We start from the raw sequence: 13,663 nt of genomic DNA, 5'->3' as shown, positions 1-13,663 counted from the left end.
TGGGGTTACGGCAGAGAAAGCAGCTAAACAGAGAGAACAGACCTGATTCCTGTGCCACCGCTCAAGGCATAGGTATATTTTTCCCACCTGCATGCATAACGAATTCTTCTGTTGCAATCATATTACTATACATCTCATACATATTTTTTTAAAGTCTGGAAAATTAAAATTCATCAAAAGTTACTGGCAACCTTTTCCACATGTTTTACTGAAACTAATGAGATTGTTCTGATGACTGCTCATAAAATCAGATGCAAACCAACAGAGATAAAATGCTACAACAACATACTTTTTAAAGCACCGTTGCCAAAAAGAAATTTTAAAACTTTAAATACAGAAAAAAATATGTAATGCGGGCTACATACACACATGGCTCTATATGTACATACATATACTTTCTAATGTACAAACAACCTGGAAAAGGGTTGAGGAATCAGAGAAAGAAGAACTGAATTCATAGAGAAGGAAGGCTTTGGTTCAACTAATATAGCAAGGGATATGTACGAACAGCCCATTAAAAATCTTTTTCATAGCTCCTTTTCAGAAGACTTACAAAAGGTCAAAAATCTAACTCAACTGGAAGAGGTAAAAGGGCAATGGAACATTAAAAGAATTGAGTCAAAGATCTCATACCATACCCCAGTTTACCTCTTTTTATGCATATCAGCAGTAATCTGTCAAAGAAAAGACACATATTTTTCTTATTGCAGATTTATGAAATAGCACGTGATCTTTCCTTCTAACTGTACAGATAAAGCAGATGCCTCACGTGGATCTCACCTGCTCTAGAGAAAGACAGGAATCAAATGTCTTTCCCAGAAGCAAACATTAAATTTCTCACTCCCCCCCAAGATGTGTTACAGTGAATTAGTTTCCGTGTCACTGTCTCTGCCAAGCAAAGCTCGCGGGAGGCGCAGCCGTGCGTAGGCCTTGTCCAAGTGCAGGTGGGACCCTCCTGAAGGTGACTCCCTCAGCGGGCTCCTGTTTGCTGTACTGCTTTCCTGGGATCAACAAGTAACTATCTCATCTTCCATAAGCCCCTTTTTTGACTCACAAGATGCAGAAATACTTTCTTTCTGAGGCTGATGGTCAAAGCAGATGACTAGAAACCCAATATATATATATTTAAAGCTACTCTTATAAAAACAAATACAAATACTTTCTCTATCAGGCTATGCAATTATTTACCCGTATAATGAATCTGCTCACAGCATATTCAGAACAAAAGTTTTAATTTTTAGATGAAGTGCAGCCAAGAACATCAAGTGAAAGCAGGTCACTTCCTGCATCATCTGCACTGCTTGGCTGCCACGAGGCACAAATCAAAATACAAATGGAGCTCAGAAGAGTCATTTTTTAAACAAGAAAAAGTTAAATTTCTGAGATTAATTCCTTCACACAACCTTGCCAAAACTGTTGGCACTTGGTCAGAAACATCCATTTCCTCACGATCCAGGGCAGTACTCCCAAGAGCCCTGAGGTGACTTTACTGACACCAATATATTTTCCTTTCCGCTTTGCCCTTGGCCACTCTAAATGTTAGATGCTACTGGTTTACATAACACAACATATAAAAATGGGAAAATCGGCCCAACTTCTCACCTCTCAGGCCACAGCCAATTTACACTGGCTAATCTGAAGCCTACCTTCTCAACACAGCAACGTCCCTCTGCCACCTGACACATATCCCAGCCAGATGTTTTAACACAGCACAGGAAGCCAATGGTTTTGCATGGAGGACTATTTGTTCCTCTGCCATTCCCCCCAAAATTTCCTTTTTCTACCCAATGACCAATAACAAGCATCCCTTATTCTATAAAGAAATGTGTGCAAACAAAAGAATTTACAATCTCACAGGACAGAGTGCAAAACAAGGCTGTAATGCATGCAAACTGCATCTCTGGGTGCATATTTTTAGGTGCATACTGATTGACTTGTCTCGCTGTTTAGAATTAAGTTGCCTTTAGGCAGGCAGCTCTCCTTCAAGAACTCCTGGTGATGATATTATTAACCTTTGGTATTGAAGTCCTGTTAGTAGCACCTGATTTATCCTGGCACACAGCATTTCCATCTCATTCCTAGCCCTGGTCTATGAAAATTTACAACTTTGGGATTTTCATTTGTTTGTTTTCAGATGAAGGCACCAATAAAAGCAAACTGCACGTCAGACTGAGCCAGATGCAGCCTGCGTATGAGGGATGCACTACAAATTTGCCTCTCTTTTTAAAAGGTATGCTGTTTAGAGGTACGCTTTTGCACAATATAAACTTCTCTTTTAGTTCACTCTGGATTAAAATACCAGAAATTAAGCATACTCCTTCTCTCTGCCCTCCCTGTAATATGCTCATAGAAGGGTTGTTTTATGCAAAAGGGGAGGATGGCGGGTGCTATTAGGCTGCACCATGACATGACTTGTCCCACTCCAAGGTACAAGGACGGGCTCTTACTCCCCTTTCCCACCATGGGTATCCAGGCTTCCTTCAGGTCCCCAGGACTCGAGGAGAGGTTGAATCCTGCACCAGAGGCTCGGATGTAGTGATCCATACGCAGGATTGCTTTGCCTCATTTGCACCTCTGCTCTCTTGTGCAACCACTTCTGAGCAGGAGTTTCGGCCATGAACCACATCAGTGCTAAGATCAGAAGCCACGAGCCTCTTGAAACGTGTGGTCTGGTTCCTGCACGGTTGCTGTGGCACAAACACATTTTTGACTTTTTCCATTTTCCAACTGTAGTAAACTTTATCCCGCCTGCAGCAAAGTAATTGCTGTGTGCAGAGCAAAACTGATTGTTTAAAAAGTTTAACTCTGTTTCCTTGATTCATTTTTTTGCACCGTAAATTTTGATCTGTTTCAGCTGAATTCTTTCTCAAAGAACAATTCTTTCTCTTTCTGGCATAAAAAGATGAATAGGTGAGGACCAGACCACACTCCCAAGGTAAAGGAAACATAAAGGAAACTGGATCTTCATGGAACTGGATCTGCTTGGAAATAAGTAGGTAGTATTCTCATATGAATACTTGGTGTGTGGTGATTTTTTCCTTTTCTTGCAGTGAAGTTTCCCTGATCCTTGGCATTTACAAAAAACACTTAGGTAACATCAGAGGAGATATGACCAATGTCTACAAGTACCTCAAGGGAGTGCGGAGGATGGTGCTGGCCTCTTTTCACTGGTGTCCACTGACAGAACTAGAGGAAACGGCCACAAACTGAAGCACCAAAAGTTCCACAGGAACTTGAGGAAAAATTTCTTAACAGTGAGGGTGACAGAGCACTGGAACAGGCTGCCCAGAGAGGCTGTAGAGTCTCCTTCTCTGGAGATCTTCCAAACCCACTTGGACGCAGTCCTGTGCCACGTGCTGTAGGTGACCCTGCGTGTGCAGGGGGGTTGGACTAGATGATCTCTAGAGGTCCCTTCCAACCTTAAGCATTCTATGATTCTATGATTCTATGAACTTTAGATCTATATATTTAAACCAGACATCTAACACTAATAATAAAAAGGGAAAAAACTGCACTACCATAAACTTCTGCAGCAAGCAGGCCATGAGTTCACATATACAGCAGCCATCTGTGTCATGCCATGGATCCTTGGGCCAAATTCTGGAATAACGTGAATAGTGGCGACTCGCCACTTCCATCCCCTCTGACAAATATATATATAACACATATATATATGTGGAAGGGACACTGAACGGCCTGGTCGCCCAAGACTCTCTTGTGAGAGGTGATCTGATTTAAGCTGCCTTCTCCCTACCACCAGCCCCTCTGCGAACTTACTACCCTTGCGCTGCTGCTCGTTCAGCTGCATGGCTCTCTCTGCTCCACTTTGGCATTCATTTTAAAAGTACTCCTGTGCCCTAAAATGAGAATTTCTGGCACCTTACCATTACGTGAACAGATAAGGAAAATCAAGTTGGCTAAGTGCAACTTGCTGGCGGGTGAGAAAAAGCTGCAGGAAAAGCCCAGATTTTTATTATGCTAAATTCTGCAAGGCAGGCACAGACACCCTCATTTATTCCACGTTACTCTATTTACTTCCTCTATTTGTCTTGCATCCCACCATGCTCTCCCAATCTGCTCCCTTCTTTATAATGCTTCCAATTTTAAATGGGGAGAAGCATGTGAAGATGCAGGCAATGTTTGCATATTTATGCTATAGAATATTTGGCATTGCGATAAATTATTAAAATAAGCATAATCTAAAAATGTAGATGAGTTTTATTATGCACATATACAATTAGAAATGTGATGATGGTGTCACAGACCTTTGTTCTAAAGAAAAAATAAAACATCATTGTAAGACAAACACTGAGTCTATTTATTTTCTTAAGAGCAGACATAACCATGTGGTTCACAGGTGAAAACAAGATTGGTATCTGCAATTTCTAGTCTCTGCTAGTCCTATTGGCTCTTTTTTTTAAAGGGTGAGGCAGCAATAATGTGATTTGACATTATGAGAAACAGGATAGTACACCTTTAGAATAGGACAAGTTTTCCCTAAAATGATATCCCAGAGAATATGGAACTATGAATGACAGGCTACGGATGATAAGTGAGACCTAATATCTTTTCAAAGGCATTTAAATGTTGCACACACACATACTGCTCACTGAGTGGCAATATTAATGTGAAACACTTGGTTTATCATATTTCTAAAACATTACAAAACAGAGTGCTAAATCCATGGACAGCAAAGGTCTCGGTGACGCATGTGTAGCGGTGTAGACAGCTACACAGCTAGAGCGATGCAGGTTGCCACAAGCTCAGTGCATGATCACGATTCTCTCATTTGTTATTGCACCACTCACCTTTCCCTTTAGACTTGAAATCTTTACACACCACTTGACTATTCGGCAACAGTGTCGGCTCGCTGGGTATCTCTATTACAAAATAACAGCACCGCAGTTCACGCACATGCCCCAGACCAAAATGAATTTCAGTCAATATAATCTATAATTCCTGACATATCGGGTGCCAGGCTTCCGTGCAGCTCTCCCAGGCGCTTCCTCCTTGCTCTGCTCTTTATGCTGCAGCTTACTGCTGACCGGATACTTTCATTCATTGATCAAGCCCAGAAAAGTCCAAGCTCAATAGGACAGACAGCACCTTGGCACAGGGTGCCTTCTTGTTTCATAACTGTTAAGCAATGTGCTGGAAATGTCGCAGGACACAGAGACACTCCTCACCTACCCATAATTTTATTAAGCAATAGTGCAAGCAGTCTCGGTAGACTGAGTAGATGACATATTTACATGAACAGTGAATATTATCCACCTCATCTAAATTAATACTGAATGAAATAGGGAGCTTAACTGGGCTGAGGTCGGTTCTCGACAGATAGATCATTTTCCAATCATACATTCACTTGCACCTCATAATGAGTTGGGGGAGAAACCAAGGGAGCTTGGAGATCAGTCCTAAAAATAGTTCCCAGCTCCCTTGCAAGCAAGAGCAGCTCAGAGAAACCAGACTACCAGCACTAGCACTGGGGAAACAGCACCTACTAACCAGCTTGTTAGTCTTCGAAGAATGATATTCTTTGGCCAACTTTTCTTGGGAAAGCTAAGAAAGCATGATGAAATAGGAAAACAATCTTCTCTGCATGAAAATTAAGTGGGAACAAGAGCCTACCTGACAAGACACCTTTTGCATTCAGCTCATGCCTGCTCAGCTGCAAGACTCATTGGGAAACGGCATGTAGAATAATTCTCAACTGGAGGATATCTATCTGAAATAGTAGGTGTCAACTTCTGAGCCCTGAAGGAAGTGACAGTCACTACCAACTTGTTCCTAGATATTTTTGCAACCACCTATTAAATTTCACGCTGCTAAGCATTATTGTGCTAGGATTAAAACCTATTGTTTCAGGAGAAATAAAATGGCAGTTAATTTTAAGCAAATATATATGTATCAGGCACTGTGTCTGGAAGCCTGGTGATGCACAAAACCTGTGTCCTGTCTGCACCTCCTAATTAACCTGAGTTTTTGACAGTGTTATACTAGAACTAAGGGTAGATGCCTTACGTACGCCACAAACCGAAGTAATTCAGCTAAGCAATTTCCACAGAGTATTTGCCAGGTGTTAGTGATGACTCAAGCACTACGAAGCTGCGATGGAGCTTAGTCTCGTGTTTTTTCCTTTTTTTTTCCCCTGAACTCTTCTAAACTTTGGAGATGCTTAGTATTTTGCTTTGGTATGTTTTGGGGGAGTGTATTTTTATAGCGAGTGTCTCCTAATTTGTCATCATTTAGAGTTAATGAATTTTCAAGTGACTGAAAGTAACTTAAAAATAAATGATGCCGTGAGTTTCAGCTTTAGGGACAAGTAGTCTTCTTGGAAAAGACTCCAGTGCCTTTGCAATGCACTCTCAAACGCTCTCTGCTGTACAGTGGGGCATAAATCACTCAACTTGCTTCTCCACACACATATTACCCAGGGAATGGGATTCACAACAGTCAGCCTGCTCAGTGGGAAGACTGCTGAATTAGTCAAGACAAATTATCACCCAAAAAAAGCGCATAGCACTGAAATGCTATGTATCTCTTCAAGCCTTGCAACCTTGACAGATAGGAGACTCTCTATTAGGCTGAAAATTGCATTCTTAAATGCTCTCATGCACTATGATGCCCAAACGATCGCTTGGAGCGCAGAAAATTGGCTCACTCTTCTCTTCCCAACAGAAGGAACCCCTCCAAGCTGTGCTACAATCACCTTTTTAGTGTTAAAAATATAAGCAGTTTAAGCTACTAGGAGAAACTCTTTCCAGTTTAAGGGAAGACCTGAGTACTTCTACCTTGCCTGGCCGTTTATCAAGTGCAAGTCACTGTGGCTACTGCTCTGGGCCAAACTCAGCACCTGCAAAGCTGGGTAGTCTGAATGTCCCGGAGAAGCTCCCAGGAGAACTTACCTTATGAATCTCCACATCTCAGCGTCTTTGAACAGGATAAATCCTAAGATGCTTTATTCTGTCAATCTGGGAAATAACGCGAGCAAAGGTGTAAGAGGGATGGGACGGGCCCAAGCAGCAAGCTAGAGGCAAGGGAGGCACCTGCAGGCACTTGGGCGCCTGGGGACGAGCAGGGTCTTTGCAGGGTCTTTGCAGGGTCTCCTTCCCCAGGAGCCTGTCCCCGTGCACTGTAGCATCTTCCTCACAGCAGAAAGCAAAAAATTTTAAAGAAATCCTGGGCTTTCAATAGAGGGCCTGTTGTAGCCCAAGTTCAGGGTCTCAATTCAATCTCCTTGATTTATAGGAAACTCCTGAAATTTTAAATTGCCTTTCAACTTCTGGCATCTCCGTTGAGCTATGTACAAAATCATAACAACTTATGAAGTAGCAAAGGCTCTATCGATTTTTTACTTTTAGTTTTGATTAAAATGCAATTTTAAGCCGAGCAAACATGAAACCTTCCTCTAACACAGTTAATTTACTTGGCATCGACGAGGTACGGGGTAGAGCCAGTGATAGAGCGCTTTCTGCGTGTGGACCAGCCTTAGCTAGAGAGAAAATTGCTTAGTATTACTGAATAACTTCATATGGGAAGAATGCTACCTGCAATTTCAGTGGCTTATGGCATTTTTTTTTTCTCCCATACAGGTCCCAACACGCTTCAGTATATTTTGTACCTATCAGTCAGGTCATTTTATGATTCCTGCTTAGAATTCACTGCCCATAAAGTTTTTGCTGAATTAAAATCTATACAATTTGAAAGAGCTGCTGTGCCATGTACCTGCTGAGCTGGGGTAATCACATTGCTTGTGCTCCCTGTGAAGTTTGTGGGGTCTTCCCTTTCCTGAATCCAACTCCAAATGCCTTGAGAACAATTTTGAATGGAAAAATATCAGGACCCACATAACTATAAATTACCTTGTAACTAACCATAAAGGAAGATTTTCAGCAGCGGCAGCCCTTGCTTACTAGTTCGCCAGTCTTCAGAGACGAAGAGCAGGAAGGTGGAACCTACCAATTCCTGCCGGGATGGACCCAGGAGGCTGGATGCAACTGAGAAGGATGGCTGGAGGCCAATGGCTTATCCCTGAGGCAATATGCTACTTGTGGTGATGACTTTTCATAAGTATCCGGGATGCACTTCTGCTGATATAGCTGCACTGCTTTAGCAAAACGCTGCTAATTTAAAGTGGAAGTCCCACAAGAAAGGCACTCCGTGCTTCTACAGCACTTTTCAAGCAGAACAAATACACAGGAGTTAAGTCACACAATCCCCCTTAGCACAGGGAAGTATTATCTGGAGGTGCCAGAGGCAAGGAACACACAGGACACTTCTGTCATTAAGGGTGTTGAACACGGCAACACTTTGCCTTGCTCAGCACCTTTGCCTCACTCAGCAGCTCTGTAAATCTGCCCTTGTGTCTCTCTCCCCCGTTCCTTAGCCAAAAGACATCCTCTGCACAAGGGGAAACACGGAGCAACGCGTGCAGCTGGCAAGCGCACAGCAACTTTCTTTCACCGAGCACGGTGCTGTTGTGTAACAACCTCTTCAGATGCAGTAGCTTCGAATTAGCAAAGGATCTGGAGGTTTAGTAGATAAATGTCAACCTTCATTCCCGCGCTGCGAAGGAACTGCAGCTTCACGATGCCATCGCTGCTGCGGCACCCAGGTGTGCAACTCAGCATTAAGTAGCCTTCTGCAGACTCTTTAAATGTACAGAGTGTTTTAAGATGGAGACAAGCATTTAACTTGCAAGCCATGCTCTCCAATTTTCTTTTGAATGGAAAGAAAGAGGGAAAAGAAAAGAGATTTCTCTGTGGAGAGGCCCCAGGAACTTCCGTGTCAAAATGAGAAAAGACCCTATTTGTAACTCGGTGCTTTTTCTTATCTGAATCTTGGTTTTTGTCCTTTGGAATGATGGATCTTTAGAGGACATGGAAACAGCTAGGCTGGACATGGATTTACGAAGTCTACATAAAATAGCACAAGGTGAAGAGACTGTGCATGAAAAGTCTCTCATGACTCTGCTGCCATAACCCTTCACAAATAAACTCGCTCTTACCTCAGTCAGGAGCTTGGGAAAGCAATATCAATCTCCAAAAGGTCAAGAACCATACTGAGAAAGTAATACTGGGACTCCCAAGATGTTTTCACACTAGAGTGATTTATCTTTGGAAGCTCCTAACATAAAGTATACATTCCGTCAAAGTCTTAATTTCAGATCTGTAGAAACAGCCCAGCTTAAAGTAGTGTATAGTAGTGTATAAAGTACTGAGCAATAATCGCTTAAGGATGAAGAAAAAGCATATGTTAGCATATGCTAACCTGTATGTAAATCTCTTACATTCATTTTTATAGGATAGAATACAATAGCAGAGAAAACCCCAACCCTATTTATCCCCATGGAGAACAGGAAGATAGAGTGCTCTTTCCTTTTAACCAAGCCTTCAGATTTTGATATATTTTCAGTTTAAGGAGCACGGAGCTCAGCAGAGCGGCAGTGTTGAAAAGCTCGGCCACAGGTTAGCAGAGCTTCTCGGCGGCGATAGGAGAGGAATGAGTTCTGAAGGGTACACTGGGAGCACTGCTGTCGTCTTGACCTTTTTCTTCCGCTGAACAACTGCATCTTATGCACAGAGCTCTCCGCAGCCTCCTCCCCTACGTGGCCGCTTTTATTCCGGGTGCTTTGGAGCCTGCGAGGGAACCTCGCAACAGGAACACGGAGGAAAAAAAGGAATTTGCATGTTTATTACTTTGAAACCATTTGGGCTTGACCTTTCATGAAGAATGGCTTAAAGACTGAATTCCCTGAGTGTGAACATGAAAGTTAATTTTCTTTATTGGGTATTGCTGATAGGCCCCTCGTAGAAGCTGACAGTTCGTCGCAGGGGCACCTGTGCAGAAGGGCAGGAGAAAGCAGGTTTTATATTAAAAAGCCAAATCCCTTAGTATGCTCAGCAACATGTCCATGTCCCAAGCCCATGGATAAGGAGGTTATGCTAAGAGTATGTTGGTTGTTATAGAGTACTATATTTTTCATTATGGAATGACTAACTTAAACCAGAAATACAACCACCTACGTAGGCTCATCAAAAGTCCTCCAAACCAAACATATGTTTCCCTTGGCTCCCTCTAAAGGAAAAAAAAAATCCTTACGGGATTCTCATGCATATTACTACTCCTCTTTGATTTAAATTGTGATTTACAAGCCTGTTCTGTTTAAGACCACAGAACTATTGAATTAACGGTGTGTTTAAATTCTTGTGGTTTCCTTGTTCGAGGTTCTTGATGAAATATTTCATAAATTACGTAAATCTATTGCACATCAGAAGACTAAACCTCATCTGTGGCCTGTTTCACGTAGCTGTTAAGTAGTTTCATTTTACCTCCAAATGTAAAATTATACTTGTGAACTGGATAAAGAAATTCAGCTACTGTTTGCAAGATTATTCAGAAATAGTACACAATGTTTAAGGATTTGGCACGTTATTAAATACAATAATTTCAAGACATTTAAACACACTGTTAAAAATAACATCTTGAGTTTGTAATGAAAAGTTCTCACTGAAGCAGTATCTTCAAGGTATAATTTCCATAGATAGTTTTATTCCATCACGCTAATGACACCACTGGTGTCATACTTCCGATTACAACCAACTTTCTTCCAGGAAAATATCAGCAAACTTACTGACTGCAGGAAATACTGTCTCCTACTCAGATCATATACAACTTGTGATTGTAAGAGATGGTCAAAAGCACTGAAGGACTTGTGTGCCAAATGACAACAGGTAAACTGCAAAGGATAAACTCTGCAACAATCTATTCTGCATCAACAAAAATCACAAGTTAACAGGGGTCCAGCAAATGCAACTGTTCCTTGTGAATCAAAACCAGACAATTTTAAAAAATTAATTGCAAATGCATCAAAATAAAGTTTGAACACATGAACCACAAAGTTAATCTGCAATTTGTACACAAATACAACTTAGAAAGCTCTGTAAAAGGCATAATATGCTCATACAGACAATATTCACTTTGCTTCATAACATAAGCATAGGCAAGTTCTTAAGCATGTCTGTGCATGCGCACATGTTTTAGGCAACAGCAAAATAACACCAACCCTAAGACTGTAGCACAACTACCAAAGAATACTTCAGTCTGTGTTTTCAGTACTTCTCCTTTAAAACATAAACGCCACAGGCCCGTGAATTAAAAAGTCAGAGGAAAGTTCACGCACGCGTCTGCGGCAGCTCATGAGACAGATCAAAGGCAAAGCAGAGCAGCTCAAAGCCTGTGGATGAGCACTGCGAGCGGCGCTGATCTGGTTCATCAGGAATTCATGCCTGGCATGGTAAGGCAAAACGTCCCTACCCTCATTAGCAGAAGCTGCCCACAAGATTTTTGTTCCATTTGCCACCAAATACCCTGTCAAAATGCGCGTGCGATTTATGACCGTCGCTGCAATAAACAACACACACATTTCAAATCGATGCTTAACGTCTGACGTGAGGCTTCTAAGATCTGCATGTATTGCACATTATATGCTTCCAACACCAGTGGTACATACTACCACCAGAGCCAGCACACTGGGCTTGTAATTTTAGCAAGGACTTCAGCGTTGTCTTGTTCGGTGCTTACTTGCATCTACTAGTTACAATGGAGGAAATCAGTATCGTGAGGGAGCTGTCCTGCCTGTTTCCAGAACTACCGGGAAGTTCTGCCCTGACACCCTGTTGCCACATTCCACACTTCTCTCCTTCCAGGCAGGGCCATGCGGAAGCGCCCGCGGCTGCTCTGCCTCCAAGGGAGTCCCGCGGGGGACAGGAGATGTCCCCTCCCGGCATTTGGGGCCTGGCGAGCAGATTCGGGCTCGGTGGCCGGGCCGGCACCCCCCCCTGCTGGTGAGCGAGGCAGCGCAAGGCGCGGCGGAGGCTGCGCGGATCCCCCGCTGGAATAACCCGCGTGGGAAGCGCGGGAAGAGCGCGGGACAAGCGGCTGGAGCCCGAAGAGCATCCGCGTCCCGCTGAAGCGCCCCTCGCCGGGAAGCAGGGAAACTGGGAGAGGCAGAGGCCGATGCTCGGGAGCAGCGGCCGCGGGGATCTCCCTCCAGCCGCCGCTCTGCTCAAGGTCGCTCAGTCCTGGCGCCGGAGGCCGCGGGGCCCCTGGGAGCCGCTGGGCCCCGCGCCGGGTGCCCCGCGGCCAGGCCCGTGAGGGGGGTTCCTGCAAAGGGCGGCCCCGCGGCGCGCACAACTGGCCCGCACGAATCCTCAGTGGAAATCAAACTTTTTTCACCCCCTTCCCTTAACTGGAGGACTCTGCTCCCGTCCTTCCCACTGCTCTGTAAAACAGGGAGGCCGAGCAGGGAGCGCCGGAGCACGAGCGGGCGGCGCGGCAGGACTGCGGCTGCTCCCGGGAGCAGCCACGATCCGTGTCCTTCCTCCTCCGTCCTGCGCCTCTGCCACCTCAAGGAGCCTCCTCCGCCTCCTGGGGACTCTTCCTTGGAGGGGCTGGAGCTGGGGCGAGCAGCACGTAGGGGAGGTGCGGGCCAGTCTATTTATTCCTCCAGATCCTGAGGATCCCAGGTTGGAGCCGGGCAGGGAGAGTCCCCCACCCGGCACGGCTGGAGTTTGCCGGCAGCCTCCGCGGGGGAGCGGGGAGGAAGGCCACGTTCTCCTCCCTCCCCTCAGCGCCGCCGCCCGCGCCTTGCCCAGGGGCTCCCCGGCCTCGTCCCGCTCCCCGCGGCTGCGCTGCCGCTCTCGGCCGCACAGAAACCGCCCCGGAGCCTTCCTCCCTCCCTCCTCCTCCTCCCCTGCTGTAGCTCCCGCCCTGCCCGGCGTTCTGCCTCGCTCTCCTCCCCCCGCCAAGCCCGGATAAAAATACATGTATTGGCCGCGGTCGCGCGCTGCTCAGGGCTGGGGCAGCCCACGGCGGTGCGGGGGGAGGTTATCCCCGCACTTGCACCGTCCTCACGTAAAGTTTTATTGTCCACGCGGCCCCGGGGTGCGGGGGACGCGGCGCCCCCCTGCCCGCAGCCGCCGCGGGGGACCCGGGGCTTCCCCGCGCGGCCGGGGCTGCCGCCCCCGCTCGCTCCCTCCGCGCCTGCGGGAGCGCCGTGGGCGCGCGGAGGCTGATGTAACGCCGCGAGCGCACGGGCCTTCAGCAGCAGCAGCGCCCTCCTCATCATCATGAGCGCCCTCCTCATCATCGCGGCCACCACCATCACCAGCACCGCGGCCGCGCCGGCGGAGGGAGAATCCCCCCCCGCACGCGGGGCTCGCCTACCTTGAGCTCCTCCGCGTCCACGTTCGGCGACCTGTCCATGGAGCGAGACGAGCGGCGCGGAGGGGGACGGGGCAAGTTGTGCCGAAAAGCACCGAAAAAAAAGAAAGAAAGAAAGAAAAAAAAAAAAAAAAGGTGGTGGAGGGGGCAGGGAGGGAGGGGGGAAGAAATCTAGTCTCTCAGTTTCCAGCCTAAACTCAGCCTTGTCCTCCAAACCCCGGCAGCTCCCCTCAGTCTCATTCTCCGCGATCACGCCTCCACCGGTTAGAATAAATAATTAAATAAATAAATAAACAAACAAATAAATAATTAAAATAATTCACTTTTTTGAGGAAAAAAAAATAAATAAAAGAACTCCCGTAAGGATTAAAGCGACAGGTGATGCTTCCCCGGTGAAAGAGATTCGCGTCCTCTGGCAATGAAAGGAGGAGACAGA

The 13,663-nt window shown here is 45.5% G+C and overlaps 1 protein-coding gene across 1 annotated transcript in view; it reads right to left on the bottom strand.

The window, feature by feature from the left end:
* The window catches only part of SGCZ (sarcoglycan zeta), a 391,368-nt gene extending 378,080 nt beyond the window's left edge, over positions 1-13,288 (bottom strand). The window contains exon 1 of the mRNA XM_088524689.1: positions 13,231-13,288. Coding sequence (XP_088380815.1) covers positions 13,231-13,269 — 39 coding nt within the window. The 5' untranslated portion in view covers positions 13,270-13,288. The remainder of the gene's footprint in view (positions 1-13,230) is intronic.
* Positions 13,289-13,663: the final 375 nt, after the last annotated feature.

Source organism: Tinamus guttatus, unplaced genomic scaffold (assembly GCF_059628265.1).
Source record: "Tinamus guttatus ecotype Peru unplaced genomic scaffold, ASM5962826v1 Tinamus_guttatus_pri_ptg000213l, whole genome shotgun sequence".
Lineage (NCBI taxonomy): Eukaryota > Metazoa > Chordata > Aves > Tinamiformes > Tinamidae > Tinamus > Tinamus guttatus.
Note: the sequence above shows the minus strand (reverse complement) of the source record. Positions and strands in the feature narration are given on the sequence as shown.